Source organism: Lutzomyia longipalpis, chromosome 2 (genome assembly GCF_024334085.1).
Source record: "Lutzomyia longipalpis isolate SR_M1_2022 chromosome 2, ASM2433408v1".
Lineage (NCBI taxonomy): Eukaryota > Metazoa > Arthropoda > Insecta > Diptera > Psychodidae > Lutzomyia > Lutzomyia longipalpis.
The window spans coordinates 24282346-24296583 of record NC_074708.1 but is presented as its reverse complement, the minus strand read 5'-3'; the positions used below and the strand labels follow the sequence as shown (position 1 = coordinate 24296583).

The window sequence follows — 14238 nt, the reverse complement described above, 5'->3', positions numbered from 1 at the left end:
GGAAAGAGCTTTCCTGCATTTTATTGTTGATCATTTTACCCGAAAAATAATCTTTATTGTTGTGCCCTTTTGGCGAAAATAAAGCACACCCTCATTCCACCCCTGGGGATGGATTTGGGCATAGAACTGTGATCGTCCAAGTGGGTGGAAAATATGCTGTGTATATAGCAAAGGGACCCACCCCCATGTATATAGTGAAATTGCTCTCTCTGTGTTATGTGATGCTGTGAAAATACTTCGGATGGCACATAGAGAGTGGATGCTAAATTGTAAATCTTCCGCATTATTGTGGCATAAAGCCACAAATTGAGGGTAATTCGCAGCCACTTGCCTCCCATCAATCCTCTTCTGCATGCCACAAAGTGAGTGGGTGAGCTGTACACAGTAAAATATAATACAAAACCACCCCCTCTGTGAGCCCTTTGAAGAGAAGATAGAGATAATTCCATCATTGAAACTTCTTCCGAGTCATGGGGAGCAATTTCACTTAAACTTTTTGCCCTCTTAACAGAGCACCTTGTTGTACCACCAACCACCCAGCACAAAAAGGGAAAAGCCATGGATTTCTCCTGGAAATTCCATGTGGACGCGTTTTTGCATCTCTTCCGGAATTGTCGTTCGTGGTACAACCCACCCACTCACCGCATAAGGCAACTCCATTGTGCCACGCATAGGATCATCAATCTTTGCCTTTTGTTAACTCAGAGACCCCGATATCCCAGCCCACGCGCGCCTGAAAGTTAATCCTGCCACAACCGAAAAAGTTATACATGCCACACAGCATTAAATGCGAGTAAAGTGAAATTTACTTACGCCACCCCCGCACAATTGTGCGTCACCCTCAATGGACAGAGAATTGCTAAGAGAGTCTTTTAGCGACAACAAAAACCACAATAATAAATAAGTAAGTGTGACTAATTTGCAAGGATTTCGCATGGGTATTGCTCGATGAATTGCTTAAGGGACCAATGCACTGATGGGTGATTTTGGAAGGACAATTTATAAATAATTCCTCTAGGGATGCTGTGCCAAACCCTCTGGTCATCGTGGGTAAAAACTTATATTTTTCGATTTTTCTTTACTTCCTAAATCTTTGTAAAAGGAGAAGACCCTAAAAGACTTTTTGGTATTTGAAATAATTAAAATTATATTTAAAAATAAATTCAATTTTATTGCTTAAAATTGCTTAAAAAGGACAAAAATGAGTCCGAAATCTCTATAAGGAAGAAAGTCACGTTTAAGAAATCTAAAGTAAAATTTATAAAAGACTTTTTTGGCATTGATAAGGATTTTAAAGGTATGATAAGATGAAAGAAATACAAAAATATGATTTTTAAAGAATTCATAATAAGTAAAACATTTAAAATTTGAAATTCAGAGCTTTTTTTCTTTATTTTTTTTTTTTATCTCTAACTATATGTTAAAAGTCATCTTATTATCCTGTTAGAGCTCATTTTAAGGGTTTTAAGCGTATATCTCATACAATAATGTAGTAAGAACTGAAACGTTAAAAAATAATTTAATAAAAAAAAAACAAATCTAAAACTCTGAAAAAAAATTTAATTCATTCACAAAATCATTCAAGAGGTAATTTTGCGAAAACGAATTTTCGCCTCATTTTTAAGTTTAAACTGCTGTCGTTTTGCCTTCATTTGGTAATAAATCATGACAATAACTTTTTTGTACTATTCGGTTTCTTTATTTAATTAAAGTCATTTTGGTGAATTTATTAAAATTTATTCTTGATCTTCCATCGTTACTATTCAAAATAATGATCGCAATGGGTCTCATAAAAAAACCCTGTCCCAATAATCCTCCCACACGCATAATAGTGCTAAAATTAGTGAAAGGTTGCGTGTGGTGGGTGCGTTACATGTTACATTGTTGCTCACAAATTCAATTGATTTTTTCAGTGTTAAAAATCGTGTACCAGAGATGATCTTCATCATCCTGTTCCTGAATCTCTTACTTAGTGGATCCTGGGGTCAATCTCAACCCCAGATTATCCATATAAGTGGCAATCAAGTGGTTAATGTGGGAGATACCATTGACCTTGAGTGCTCAGTGGATAATGCTAATGGATTTCCTGTGATTTGGAAGAAGGTGGGCTCAAATGTTGGAGATAGTTTAATAATCACATCAGGATCTGCAATAGTCCTCCGTGATCAACGAGTATCCGTTCAGGTGGATGACTCCGAATCTACCTATAAATTAACAATTAAGGAAGCAAATGAAAATGACGCTGGTACATACCAATGTGAAATTATAGCTGCCATAACTGAGACATTCGCAGAGAGCGTCAAGGTTGATGTTAAAGACCTTGAAGTTAAAGATCTTAAACCAACAATTAGCAAAATAACCGAAAGTCAATTTATCATGGAAGGTGGATCGGTGGAACTTCAGTGCACAGTTGAAAATGCAAAAGATCGTCATGTAGCTTGGAGGAAATTAAGACCAGAGTTTGATTCAACAAACTTACTCTCAGTTGATGATATTCTTGTTAGCAGAAGTAATCGTTATTCTGTGAAGGTGTCTGAAGATGGAGATTTAATTACATATAGTTTAGGGATTAAAGACACACAATTGGCTGATGCAGGAAATTATAGTTGCATCGTTGAAGATTCAAATCTCATAAGTAAAGATGTTGAATTGAAGTACGTTAGCTCTAAACCAGAAATAAATCATCTTGAAGAGAGTCAAGTGATTAATTTGGGAGGAACAGAAAATCTTACATGTTCTACACAATACTCCAAGGATTTTCCTGTTTCGTGGAAAAAATTAAATTCAAATGGAACTGATGCTGAAACTATTACAATTGGAGATCATGTATCCGCTCAAGATGATCGTTTTTCAATCGAAGTTATCAAGAAAGAAGACGAAGAATCCTACATTCTAACAATTAAGGATACGCAGGAAAATGATGCAGGGACATACCAATGTCAAATTGTTATTTCACCAACGGAAACAATATCTAAGAATATTGCAGTTGACGTTGTAAATAACAATCCCAAGATTGTTGATATATCGGAAGACATTCTAAGCCTAGAAGGAGAGACCGTTGAACTTCGCTGCGTCACTGAAAACCTAGAAAATAATCCACTTGTTTGGAGAAGATTAGAATCTAATTACGATCAATCTGGTAGATTATTTTCAGTACTAACTGCTGGAGAAATTCGAGTAAGCAGCGATGATCGATTTTCCATAACTGTTGAGGATGATTCATCAACGTACATTCTGAGAATCAAGAACGTCACTTTAGATGATTCTACAACATATCGATGCGAGATTAATCCCTACCCACTTTCCAGTAAGGATGTTGAGGTAAAAGTCGTTCAATCTAAACCAAAAATTACCGAGATAACAAATGATCAATTTGTCAACTTGGGAAGTACTTTAAACATTCAATGCTCAACTGAACATGCTGAAGAATTTCCTGTTTATTGGAAAAAGGTAGAACCAAGTAGCAATACAGTGACAATCCTATCAAAAGGAAACAAAATAATATCACATGATGATCGTCTTTCACTTGAAGTTTATGAAGACAACACTACTTACAAGCTACAGATTAAGGACATGGAAGAAAAGGACTCAGGCGTGTATCAATGTCAGATTGTTGCATCACCTAAAGTTATATTCTCCAAAAATGTTGAAATAATCGTTAAGGATCAAAATCCAAAAATATCCAGCATAACTGAAAGTCAGAAAATCCCCGAAGGTGATCCCGTTGAGTTGGAATGTTTCACGGAGAATGCAAAGAATTATCCTGCTATTTGGGTGAAAATGGAACCAAATTCCTCAACAATTCTTACAGCAGCACAAAGTGTTTTAATCCCAGATGATCGACTATCCTTAGAGGTAAAAGAAGATCATTCAACAAACTACAAATTGAGCATCAAAGATACGCAAGAAAGTGATTCAGCAACGTATCAATGCAGACTTATTGCACCAACTCATAATGTAATTTCAAAGGATGTTCAAGTAGAAATTATTCCTAAAACAGATTCAAATCCGAAGATTGATAAAATAAGTCAAGATCAAGTGGTTAATGAAGGAGATACGACAGACCTTGAATGTTCTATTAAAAATGTTAAAGACTTACCGGTTATGTGGAAAAAGAAGTATTCAGACGATTCAGATGTAATTATTTCGATTAACGATATTATTGTTCTACGGGATATGAGATTCACTATAAAAGTCGATGAAGGAAAAGGAATTTATAAATTGAGTATTCAAAATACAAATGGTTATGATTCTGGGAAGTATCAGTGCGAAATTTTGTTAGAACTTATGAATACTTTAACTAAAGTTGTTGATGTTAAAGTTAATGAAAAAACACCTCAAAACCCTCAAAAAGATGACGCTGAGTCTTCGGAGTCCACTGAATAAAATTGATTTTTTTTTACTAATAAAATTAATATTGATAAAGAACAATTCAGGGAAGGCTAACAAATCTGTCTCTTACTAATATTCCAAAATTGATTAATCGTACAAATATTATAATTTTTTTTATAGCTTTTAAAAATGGTTGTGGAATAATTTTGTGAAATAAACTAAAATTGATTTCAAAAGAAAAATCACATTTTATTTTTAATTCAGGACTAACGACAGAAAAGCTTTCTCATACAGAGGGAAGCTTTTTGAGGACTGAGAATTGCAAAACACTGCTATTTTTTTCACCAACAAATCTTCATCTCTCTGGCAATTATCACCCTCTCTCGCTTGATACATAAAATTCATTAAATATTAACATCCCTGGCTGCTGCTTGGCAATTAGGTTTCGACACGCTCTGACGCCTTTTTGTGCGAGAAGACCCCTCTTTCTGGAACACAGCGAAGCGCGCAGAACCACCAATTTGCTAGGGGGTTCACTCACTTTTGGGAATGAGGAAACCCATAGGATTTCTTATAAAAGCGATTTTATTGAGCGAAAGTACTAAAAGAACATAAATAGGAACATTTCAAATGAATGAAGAAATTTTTCTTTCGTTAAACATAAAATTCTTTTTACTCCATTAAATGAAAATTTAACTTTTTACTTTTATTGCTTATTTTTCATATCTAAAAAATATCGAAAGGATATTATAAATTCTTTGATAGTAAGCTCTACAAAGGAAAGGGAACTATTGGAAAATAAAAAGTTCATCATCATTACGTCAAAGATGGTCAAAGATTTAAAAGAAAGCTAGAAATAAATCAGGAAAAAATGATTCAAAAAAGAAAACGTCATAAGAAGAACGCTTCCATGTTAGATAGCACGAAACGGAATTGAATACGAAAAACAAGCGAAGGAGGGAGAACTTTGGTGAAAAAGAGCAATTTCCTTTGCAAAATGTTTGGAAATTTGTGAAAATTTCTTTGGAAATAGCCGGCCACCAATTGGGGACAAAAGCGAAAATGGTGCGCTTGTGCGTCTCAGTGGCGCCCAAAATTGTCAATAATCTTCTCCACAATGGTAAAAGCTGCTCCTGGGGAGCTTTTGTCGATTCCCTCGTAAATTGCTCATTGTTGCAAATTTATGGTGGTGCCTGCAGATTTTTCTCCACACACGGAGCTCCTCTTGCTGCAAAACTAACCATCCCGGGCAAACCCACCACCACAACCCCTATATGTATGTATGTAGCATACATAGCATCACCCGGGGAACGAAAGCGGAGGCAAAAGAGAAAAGCGGACGAAAAAAATCAATAGACAGTTTGCATTTTATTTGGAAATTGTGTGTATTCAGCTTCCTAAATGGCAACGGAAGTTGACATTACAGTCCACAATTGATTTGTGCTCTTTTTTCACCCTTCGCAAGCAGAATCCACCGCCAATGTGACTGTGTGCTTTCTATGGAAATTGTATTTCCGGTTTTGGCATTTTGCTCTTTTATTGTCACCCCCGCCGTGCAATGAGAGAGAAATTTCACTCAATGAGATATTTATTTTCCAAACATATAATAAAATAATAATACACAGCGCACACACATTTCATTCCCTCCCCAAATTTTCCCAAACAAATTTGTGAATAAACAACAATCAATGATAATTTACTCACCAGAACAAAATGATGACACGCGCCGTACATAAAGAGTTTCTCTTTCACCATTCAAACATTACGATTTTTCCTTCTATATATGTTGTGGATTTAACATTAATATATAGCCAAAAAGGGTGATTCAGAGAATTTTATACTCTGTGCAGATTTTCCTCTTTATCCTATTTTAAGCAATAATATTTTATTATTTATGAGATTATTATAGATATTAAAAGTAAATCTGAAAAGTAAATTTAAAAAATCGTTACAATCATCCGTTTCTATGTCCTTTCAAAATTTAACGTTTTTTTATGCGAATAATGACTTTAGGATTTATTTTCAATCTTCTTAAGGCTCTGAAAAGCTAAGGGATTGCTCTCGAAGCCTCTTCTTATAAATTTTTAAATAATCTGTCTTGTAAGAATTTAATAAAATGAAACAAAAAAACTAACGTAATTAATGTCTTGGAGTAATCTTAAAAGGCATTCTGTTTCGTAATTTTTTAAATAAATCTGTTATAAGCTAAAAAGAACGAATATCTTTTCCATATCACAAATATATTTCGAAAGGATTAAGGACATGCCCTTGGAAAATAAAGATAAATTCAAAAAAATCTCTTCAAATACTATAAAAAAAACTTTCGTTATAAAACATTAAATATGCATGCTCAATCCACCCACGAATTGATATTTCCTCTTTGCTAAACCAAAAATAAATGCGCAAAAGTTGAGAATGGGAAAAATATTCAACGATAGAGCGGAAATATTTTGGAAAGGAAGGAGCGTGGAAGTAGCAAAGAGAGAAAAAGAACCTAAGTGCATGTCATTGCCGTTTTACGTCAATATCCTCTTTTCGGGTGGTTTTCCAAATACTTTTTCACCCCACACCACCCTATCCCAATGGGGATGGTCCAATAAATTCTGCACGCTATGCGAAAATGCGGATGGGAAAACACACAAAAAACCCTCCCGCATTTAAGAGACGATCGAGAAATCTGTGAAGCGTATCGAAGTTATTCGAAACTTTCATCAGGATTTTACAATTCGGCTTGAAAAACCCCCATTCCAGTGTGCGAGAGTTGGGAAATTGATGTGTTTGAGCGGCCCCTTTTCCGCATTGAAAGCACTGCCGATGAAATGGAAACGATACACACACCCAAAATTACCCCCAAGTCCGCAGCAATTGGTAAAGAAGATGATGCCGCATGACAAAGTATCTCTTAATGGTTTTCTCAATATATTTTGCATAATTTATCGTATACATCGATGGACTACGCAGAGGCACCCCTCCGGAGCCTCTGAAAATTTCATTTCTCTCTCTTCTTTTCGTTTTCTGTTTTTTTTTTGGTAGAACTTCCAACCCCTGACCACTCCCTAAGGATGTTTTCCGCTTTTCCCTTTAATCTTTTTTCCAGAGTGGTAAAACGATAAAAGTCAAAATTGCCCCTAATACCCAAACAAATGTAAAGAAAACTTTTCAATTTCAGTAGGAATTTTTCTTTATCGCATTGGACTTGTTTCTTTCACTCTCCTACTTTTTCATCCACCTCCCCCCCCCCCAAGCATGGGAAGAGCTTTCTCACGTGCTATATAGCACAAAGCGGAAAAGGATGATGGTGAAAAAAGTATGTCCCCGTACCAGCTTTTTAGCGCCAAGAAGCCGCATTTTCTTTCGCGCTCATTTTTAATACGGAAACTTTTGTAAAATTAGTATTCACCCTCACGGAGTAATTTCTCAATTAGAAAAAGCTAATTAACGACATCTTCTTACACACAGCTCTCAGACGTAGAAAAAAGCGAGATGAAGCACCGGGTATAATCATAAGATTTTTTAGCATCTTTAATTGCTTCGGGGATGGAATGAAGAACCAACACAGAAAAAAAAATAAAGAAACCTTCGGTGAGATTCAAATGAGAAAAAAACTCATTTCATCTTGTCCTTAAACAACCGGGTGGAAGAGTTTCCACTTTTCTAATTATTTATTTATCCAACATCTCGCGCGCAATAATTAAATGCAAAATGAGTATTTTGCGAGAGGATCGTTTTCTAAATAATAAAAAAAACGAGCAAAATTATGGATACAAAAAACTCTCGACATTTTGTTAGTATATTTTCATAAATACATTGATGAATTGTGTGAATCGTAAACTATTTGAATTGTAAATCTAAATTTAACCCACAACGACGCGGAATATAATTTCATCCACAATCTAATATATCGTCGGCGTTTTTTCTTACACACAAAACCACATTTATATATGCTGGATCGTAGTGGAAAACCCCAGGGACAGACTCGGATGATCAGTGGCCCCAATGTCCCCAAATGCTTGAGAACTATCAACAAATTCGAATATTATGTTGTGAGCTTTTGATATTTTCTTTAATTATTAATTTAAAAGATTGAGAAGAAATTTAAAAAAATATATTTTTAAATAAAGAACTCCAACAAGTTAAGAAGAAAAACGTTTTATTCAATCACTTCTGTCATTTTGCCTGAGATAGAAGACAAATTGTTTGAGAAATTCTAACTTTTGATGTTTCTAACGTGTAATATTTCTTTTTTATCGTCTCTAATGCTGTACTGTAAATTCTTTTTTAACGTTTGACGACAATTCCAACTTTTTATTTGATACTTTTTGCTTTTTTTAACGTTTAGGATCAATTCAAACGTTTTATGATTTTTTAAGAATAGAATTTAGTTTTCTAACGTATTGATGATATTCTCTTTAAAACATTTAGCTTTTCTACTCTAGCATTTAATTTTCTCTTTTTTTTTAACATTTCGCGTTTCTCTTGAACGGTCTGTTATTTTTTTTTCTAACGTTTGAATTTTATTGTAATGTTTTACGTTTGCTTTTAATATTTATTTACTTTAATTTCTTCATTTATTCTTATATGTATTTTCTAGAGTTTGTCGTATTTTATCTAAAGTTTCTTCTTTAACGTTTTTTTACAGATTGAAAACTCTTTTTAAATTCTTAAAAAAAAATGATTTTTAAAGAAAAAAACCTGATCGATCTGTGCTATTAAAAATCCTGAAAGCTTGACGCCACACCTGGAGGTTTCTCAACTCAACACCTTCACGTGACGAGTGACCTACTCTAGAGATCGCCCCATTCGGCTACCTCCCTACTCCATTCCTGATTGTTGCGTAATAATACTTTTCAGTAAGCATCGCGATCGTAGAGTCAATGGTAGAAATTCGACTTCGATGGATGATCGGTCAACGATCAAAAATCCCACGGTACTCACAGACACTTGGTAGCTTGGCGCGTGTGTCACAGCGAAGTTTAGTCTGCTGTGGGATTCATAGAGAATCGCTTGCATAATTGCGCGTAAATTTGCTAAACAAATCTTTGGGTCAATTTGTTTTCCAATCAATTCAGTTGTTGAGACGTGATCAAGAGAGCGCTTCCAAAAAATCAGAAAAATTCCCTGTGCAGAATATTAATTGGCAAAAGTGTCTTTGTAAGTTATGGCTGAAGTAGCTGAAATTTCGTATGAACTGATAAAGGCAGGGGAAGAGAAAGAAATCGTTGAGTTTATTAGAAATTATTTTCTCAAGGTATTTGTTTTATTAATTTGCAAAGTGATTTAAGAAAATTTATTTCTGAATTTGAATTTCAATTTTTCAATGAATATAGGATGAACCATTGAATAATTCATTGGATTTGGGAGAATGCAAAGAATTGGAGATTTTCTCAACGGAATCCCTTTGTGAGAATGTTTCCTTTAAGGCAGTGAGAAATGGAGAGATCCTCGGAGTTATGATCAATGGGATCGTTCACAAACATTCAGAAGCCCCACATACGGATTTTAGTGGCCATGAAAAATTCCAAAAAATCATCACGTTGTCGGAAAATTTGGAGCATCAATGTGGGATCTTTGAGCGTTTCCCTGAGATTGAGAGATACGTCGACGGGAGGATTATGAGTGTTTCAAGTCAAGCTAGGGGCCTAGGAATTGCTGGGCGTCTTGTTGAGGAAACTCTATCGCATATGGGGAAAGAAAATCTCCCTCTAATCTACATTCAATGCTCAAGTTTCTACTCAGCTCGTGTTCTCGAGAAGCTGAACTTTGAGGAAATTCTGAGTCTTCGATATGAAGACTACAGATTGGAGGGAAAGCCTGTTTTCACTCCAGAAAAACCCCATGAAAACATAAAGATATTTATAAAACGAATATAATGGATGGATGGGCTCTACAGTGAAAATATTATTGGTTTGTTTGGTTAAAATGCAATAAAATTTTATGATTGTTAATTTTGTGATTTTATTGTGGCTATTTGTGGTCAAGAAGATTAATTTTTCAGCCTTTTCAACAAGTCTTTAAGAGTTTAACAACATTTTATTGATTGAAGATTATTTTTAAGAATTTTTCTTGAGAAGAAAATTCAATTTCTTCTCAAAAAATTTTTCTTTTTTAATAAAAATCTTTTAAAATCATTCATTAAGTTCTTTTAGTTAATGCGATTAATAATTCATTGAAGAATAGTTACCTACCTATATTTAGCTGTGTTTGAAAGAGGAAAACCCTTTAGAAGTTTCACCCTCAATCATCTCCATTTTCTCGTCAACCCCCCTTCACGTGCAAAAAGGGATTGAATTTCCCTCCTTGTACGCTGGGAGTTTTCCGATTCATGCATTTAAATGCGGAATCTGCCAAATATACTGGAACATCTCAACCCATAAAACACAAAATTACCCGAGCACAATTCCACCCCATTCGCGTAGAGGCACACCCGCATGGGCGAAAAAGAGGGAGCGAGAAATCGCATTGAAGTGTGATAAATAATTCGGGGGTGCTTCCGACCAAACCGTATATAATCGCTTCCGATTGGTTGCGTTCTTCTCTCACAGCTCTACACACCCCCTCACTCACCGGCTAGCCTGCTCATCTCAAGCCTACACCCCCAATCGTACACGGAAGCTATATAGAATCTCCAGCGGCAGGCGACTCCGTACGCATTTCAATGAGACTTCCCAGAGAGAATATGGGGTCCCATTTTTGGTAGTGCCTGCCAAGTAGAAATATGTCCAGGCCTGGCCCCATGTAACAGCCACCAGGACAAACAATTCCCGACAACCTGGCGAAACATTTGATTTGAAGTGATTTACTTTTTATTGAACTTGTCCCCTTTCAACCATTCCTACCTGGCAGAATTAATGTTGACATCCCCCGCAGAGCATCTGGATTGCAAATGTTTGGATTTGAGGTGTGTCCTGTCACCAGGACAAGAGATCCTGTTTGAAATTCCCAGCACCGTGAACAAATTCTTGGAATTCTTGCAATAATTCGAATAATTCCCATCGATAATCCAATTAAATTTCCTTTTATCAAACATTGAGGAGGAGATTCCTTTGAGATGGAATGAATTCCCGGAAAGGAAGGTACCTAAAGGTGTGGGAATATTATCAAATTCATTAATTAAATTGTCATTGATTACAAAAGGATTCTGCGGATTCAGCACAAAAGTTTGAACGATAAAATGGAGAATAAAATGATTTAATGAAGATTATTTTAATTAAATGAATAAGAAGCGTATTCAATAATGAATTTTATGGTCTAATTCATTTCTTACGCAATTTATTTCTATTGTGATTATCGTCTTGATCGTAAAAATTATTTTATTAACTATTTTTCAAAATGGAGTCCATTAAAATTAAGTTATCGTATGCTTTTTCGAATAAAACAATCAATTCACGAAGAAGATAATAAATTAGAGACCTTGTCTTGGTAATATCTGTAAGTTGCTGTAATTAATAATAATTATGCATGAAAAGGTAATTAAAAACGGATTTATTTCATAGCAAATAAAGTAAACAGAAGGAAATGTTTTTAACGCATTTCTGGAAGAAGTAATAACTCTTAAATCTTAAAGATTCCAAAAGAGATGAGTATTGATTTGAAAGACATTGAAATTGAATTAATTAATCGATTTAACTCTTTTTAGCCATTTTGATTTATTCAAGTAACGGTAAGAAAATTTCAAATGATTGAATTTGTGGGTATTTTAGGCATTTTGGGACACTTTTTACGCGCGTTCTTTTACCATGAAATTAGCCACATTTCTTTGCCACATGAAGTTTGCCGAGATGCAACATTTGCCTTCATTCATCGCTACACTGCATACTGTCTCATTCTCTCTTCAGCAAGTTTGTGTCTTGCATCTCACTTTAGTTCCACAGTAGTTTTGCAATTATGGCGGATCCGCTGAGTTTACTTCGTCAGTATAATATCAACAAAAAGGAGATTATCGAGCGTGAGGGGCAGATAATCTTTGGTGAATTCTTGTGGCCGAAACATGTAAAGACCAACTATCTAAAATATGGGTGAGTAGAGGCATTCCTAATGCCCTAAATATGAATGTTTTTGTGCCCTTTGACATTCACTTTGCAATGTTTTCCTTTTGCTATTTCTTTTGCGTTTAGTTCCGGAAAGAAGGGGGCTCCGCGGGAGTATTACACATTGGAATGTCTGCTGTATTTGCTTAAGAATGTCCAGCTACAGCACTCCGTCTATGTGCGACAGTGTGCGGTGAGTTTTCGGGATGAAAGTGTTTGCGTGGCGAAAAAGTTTATGAAGAGTTTTGTTGGGCTTTTCAGGCGGAAGACATTCCGGCTGTCAATCGTCCGGACAGAAAGGAACTTCTTGCTTACCTCAATGGGGAGACATCGACGTGCGAGAGTATCGACAAGAGTGCCCCCCTTGAGATTCCCACACAGGTGAAGAGAACCATTGAACCCGATGGGAATGAATCTCTGGCTAAGAAGGCTCGCTTCGAAGACACGCAAGTGCAGAAGGTGAAGGAACAGCTGGCGGCGCGTCTCGATGTGAACAAGAAGGAGGCATCTGTGAATATTGACAACATCAAATCGCTGTCTGAGACGATGTCCGTGGAGAAGATTGCTGCCATCAAGGCAAAGCGTTTGGCCAACAAAAGGACCACCATCAAGAGGAATGACAATGACGACACAATGGGTACAGATCTCAGGGCAATCTTGGATTTCGACGTTGACTCCACGAAGGACATCATTAGTCGCGAAAGGCAGTGGCGCACACGCACAACAATCCTCCAGAGTACGGGGAAGGTCTTTGCAAAGAACATCCTGGCCATCTTGCAGGGGATTAAGGCACGCGAGGAGGGTCGTACCAAGCCCCCGGCACCTATTCGTATGCCTGAACCTCCTCGTATGGCCCGTACTATTCCACAGCCGGCGCAGTACAATCGTTACGATCAGGAGCGCTTCAATAGGCAAAAGGAGGAGACTGAGGGCTTCAAGATCGACACAATGGGCACGTATCACGGCATGTCGCTCAAGAGTGTGACCGAGGGGTCGGCGCAGCACAAGAAAACCCAGCAAATTGCTGCAATGCCCCCGGGACGTCCCAAGGAACTCATCCCAACGGCTCAGGCGCGTCTTCTACCCCAAAATCCCAATAAACGTGTCTCCCGGACTCCCATCATTATCATCCCTGCTGCCACCACGAGCCTCATTACGATGTACAATGCCAAGGAGATTCTGCAGGATCTACGGTATGTATCGCAGGAGGAGAAGAAAGCCAACGGGGGGCAGCGTGAGAATGAGACACTGCTGCAGAGGCGCAAGGATGGACAGACAACGGTGCCGTATCGTGTGATTGACAACCCACAGAAGCTTTCGCCACACGACTGGACACGCGTTGTGGCGGTCTTTGTCATGGGGCCTGCTTGGCAATTCAAAGGATGGCCATGGGATGGGAATCCCGTGGAGATCTTCTCGAAAGTCTGCGCTTTCCATTTGCGCTTTGACGAGATGAAGCTGGATGCAAATGTGGCACGCTGGGCTGTCACGGTGCTCAGTTTATCTCGCACCAAGAGGCATCTCGACCGGGCTGTTTTGATGACCTTCTGGGAAACCCTGGACAAGTAAGCGCCATCAGCTTTAATTTTTTAACTTTCCTTTTTATTAAATTAATTTCAAAAATAATTCTTTTCAGGCATATGATAAAGAATAAGCCAGAGCTTCGCTTCTAACTTCCTCCACGTTGCTGTTATTCTGGCGCTACTACACTACACCGGGAGAAGGTCTGCATAATGGAGTCTCCTGGAATGGAGGAAAGCAACAACAACAAAAGAATCCACAACGTCCACTCCTCCGCTAAGATTTAGTCAAGAAGTTACTGTAAATTAGCGACGACGAGAAATTATAAAAGAAAAATAAAAAGTAAGTGAAAGAAACA

At 36.9% G+C, this 14238-nt stretch overlaps 3 protein-coding genes across 4 annotated transcripts in view; all 3 read left to right on the top strand.

Moving 5' to 3' along the window:
- Positions 1 to 14238, top strand: part of LOC129789572 (uncharacterized) — a 656748-nt gene that overhangs the window by 201783 nt on the left and 440727 nt on the right. The window lies entirely within an intron of this gene.
- On the top strand, positions 9266 to 10277 carry LOC129789764 (arylalkylamine N-acetyltransferase 1-like). The gene is made up of 2 exons (XM_055826813.1): positions 9266 to 9580; positions 9660 to 10277. Exons 1-2 carry the CDS (start codon positions 9491 to 9493, stop codon positions 10200 to 10202), a joined length of 633 nt encoding a protein of 210 aa, XP_055682788.1. The 5' UTR covers positions 9266 to 9490; the 3' UTR covers positions 10203 to 10277.
- LOC129789655 (parafibromin) lies at positions 12172 to 14236 on the top strand. Its single transcript, XM_055826644.1, has 4 exons — positions 12172 to 12347; positions 12447 to 12552; positions 12621 to 13924; positions 13996 to 14236. The coding sequence occupies exons 1-4, from the start codon at positions 12217 to 12219 to the stop codon at positions 14030 to 14032; spliced, it is 1578 nt and encodes a 525-aa protein (XP_055682619.1). The 5' UTR covers positions 12172 to 12216; the 3' UTR covers positions 14033 to 14236.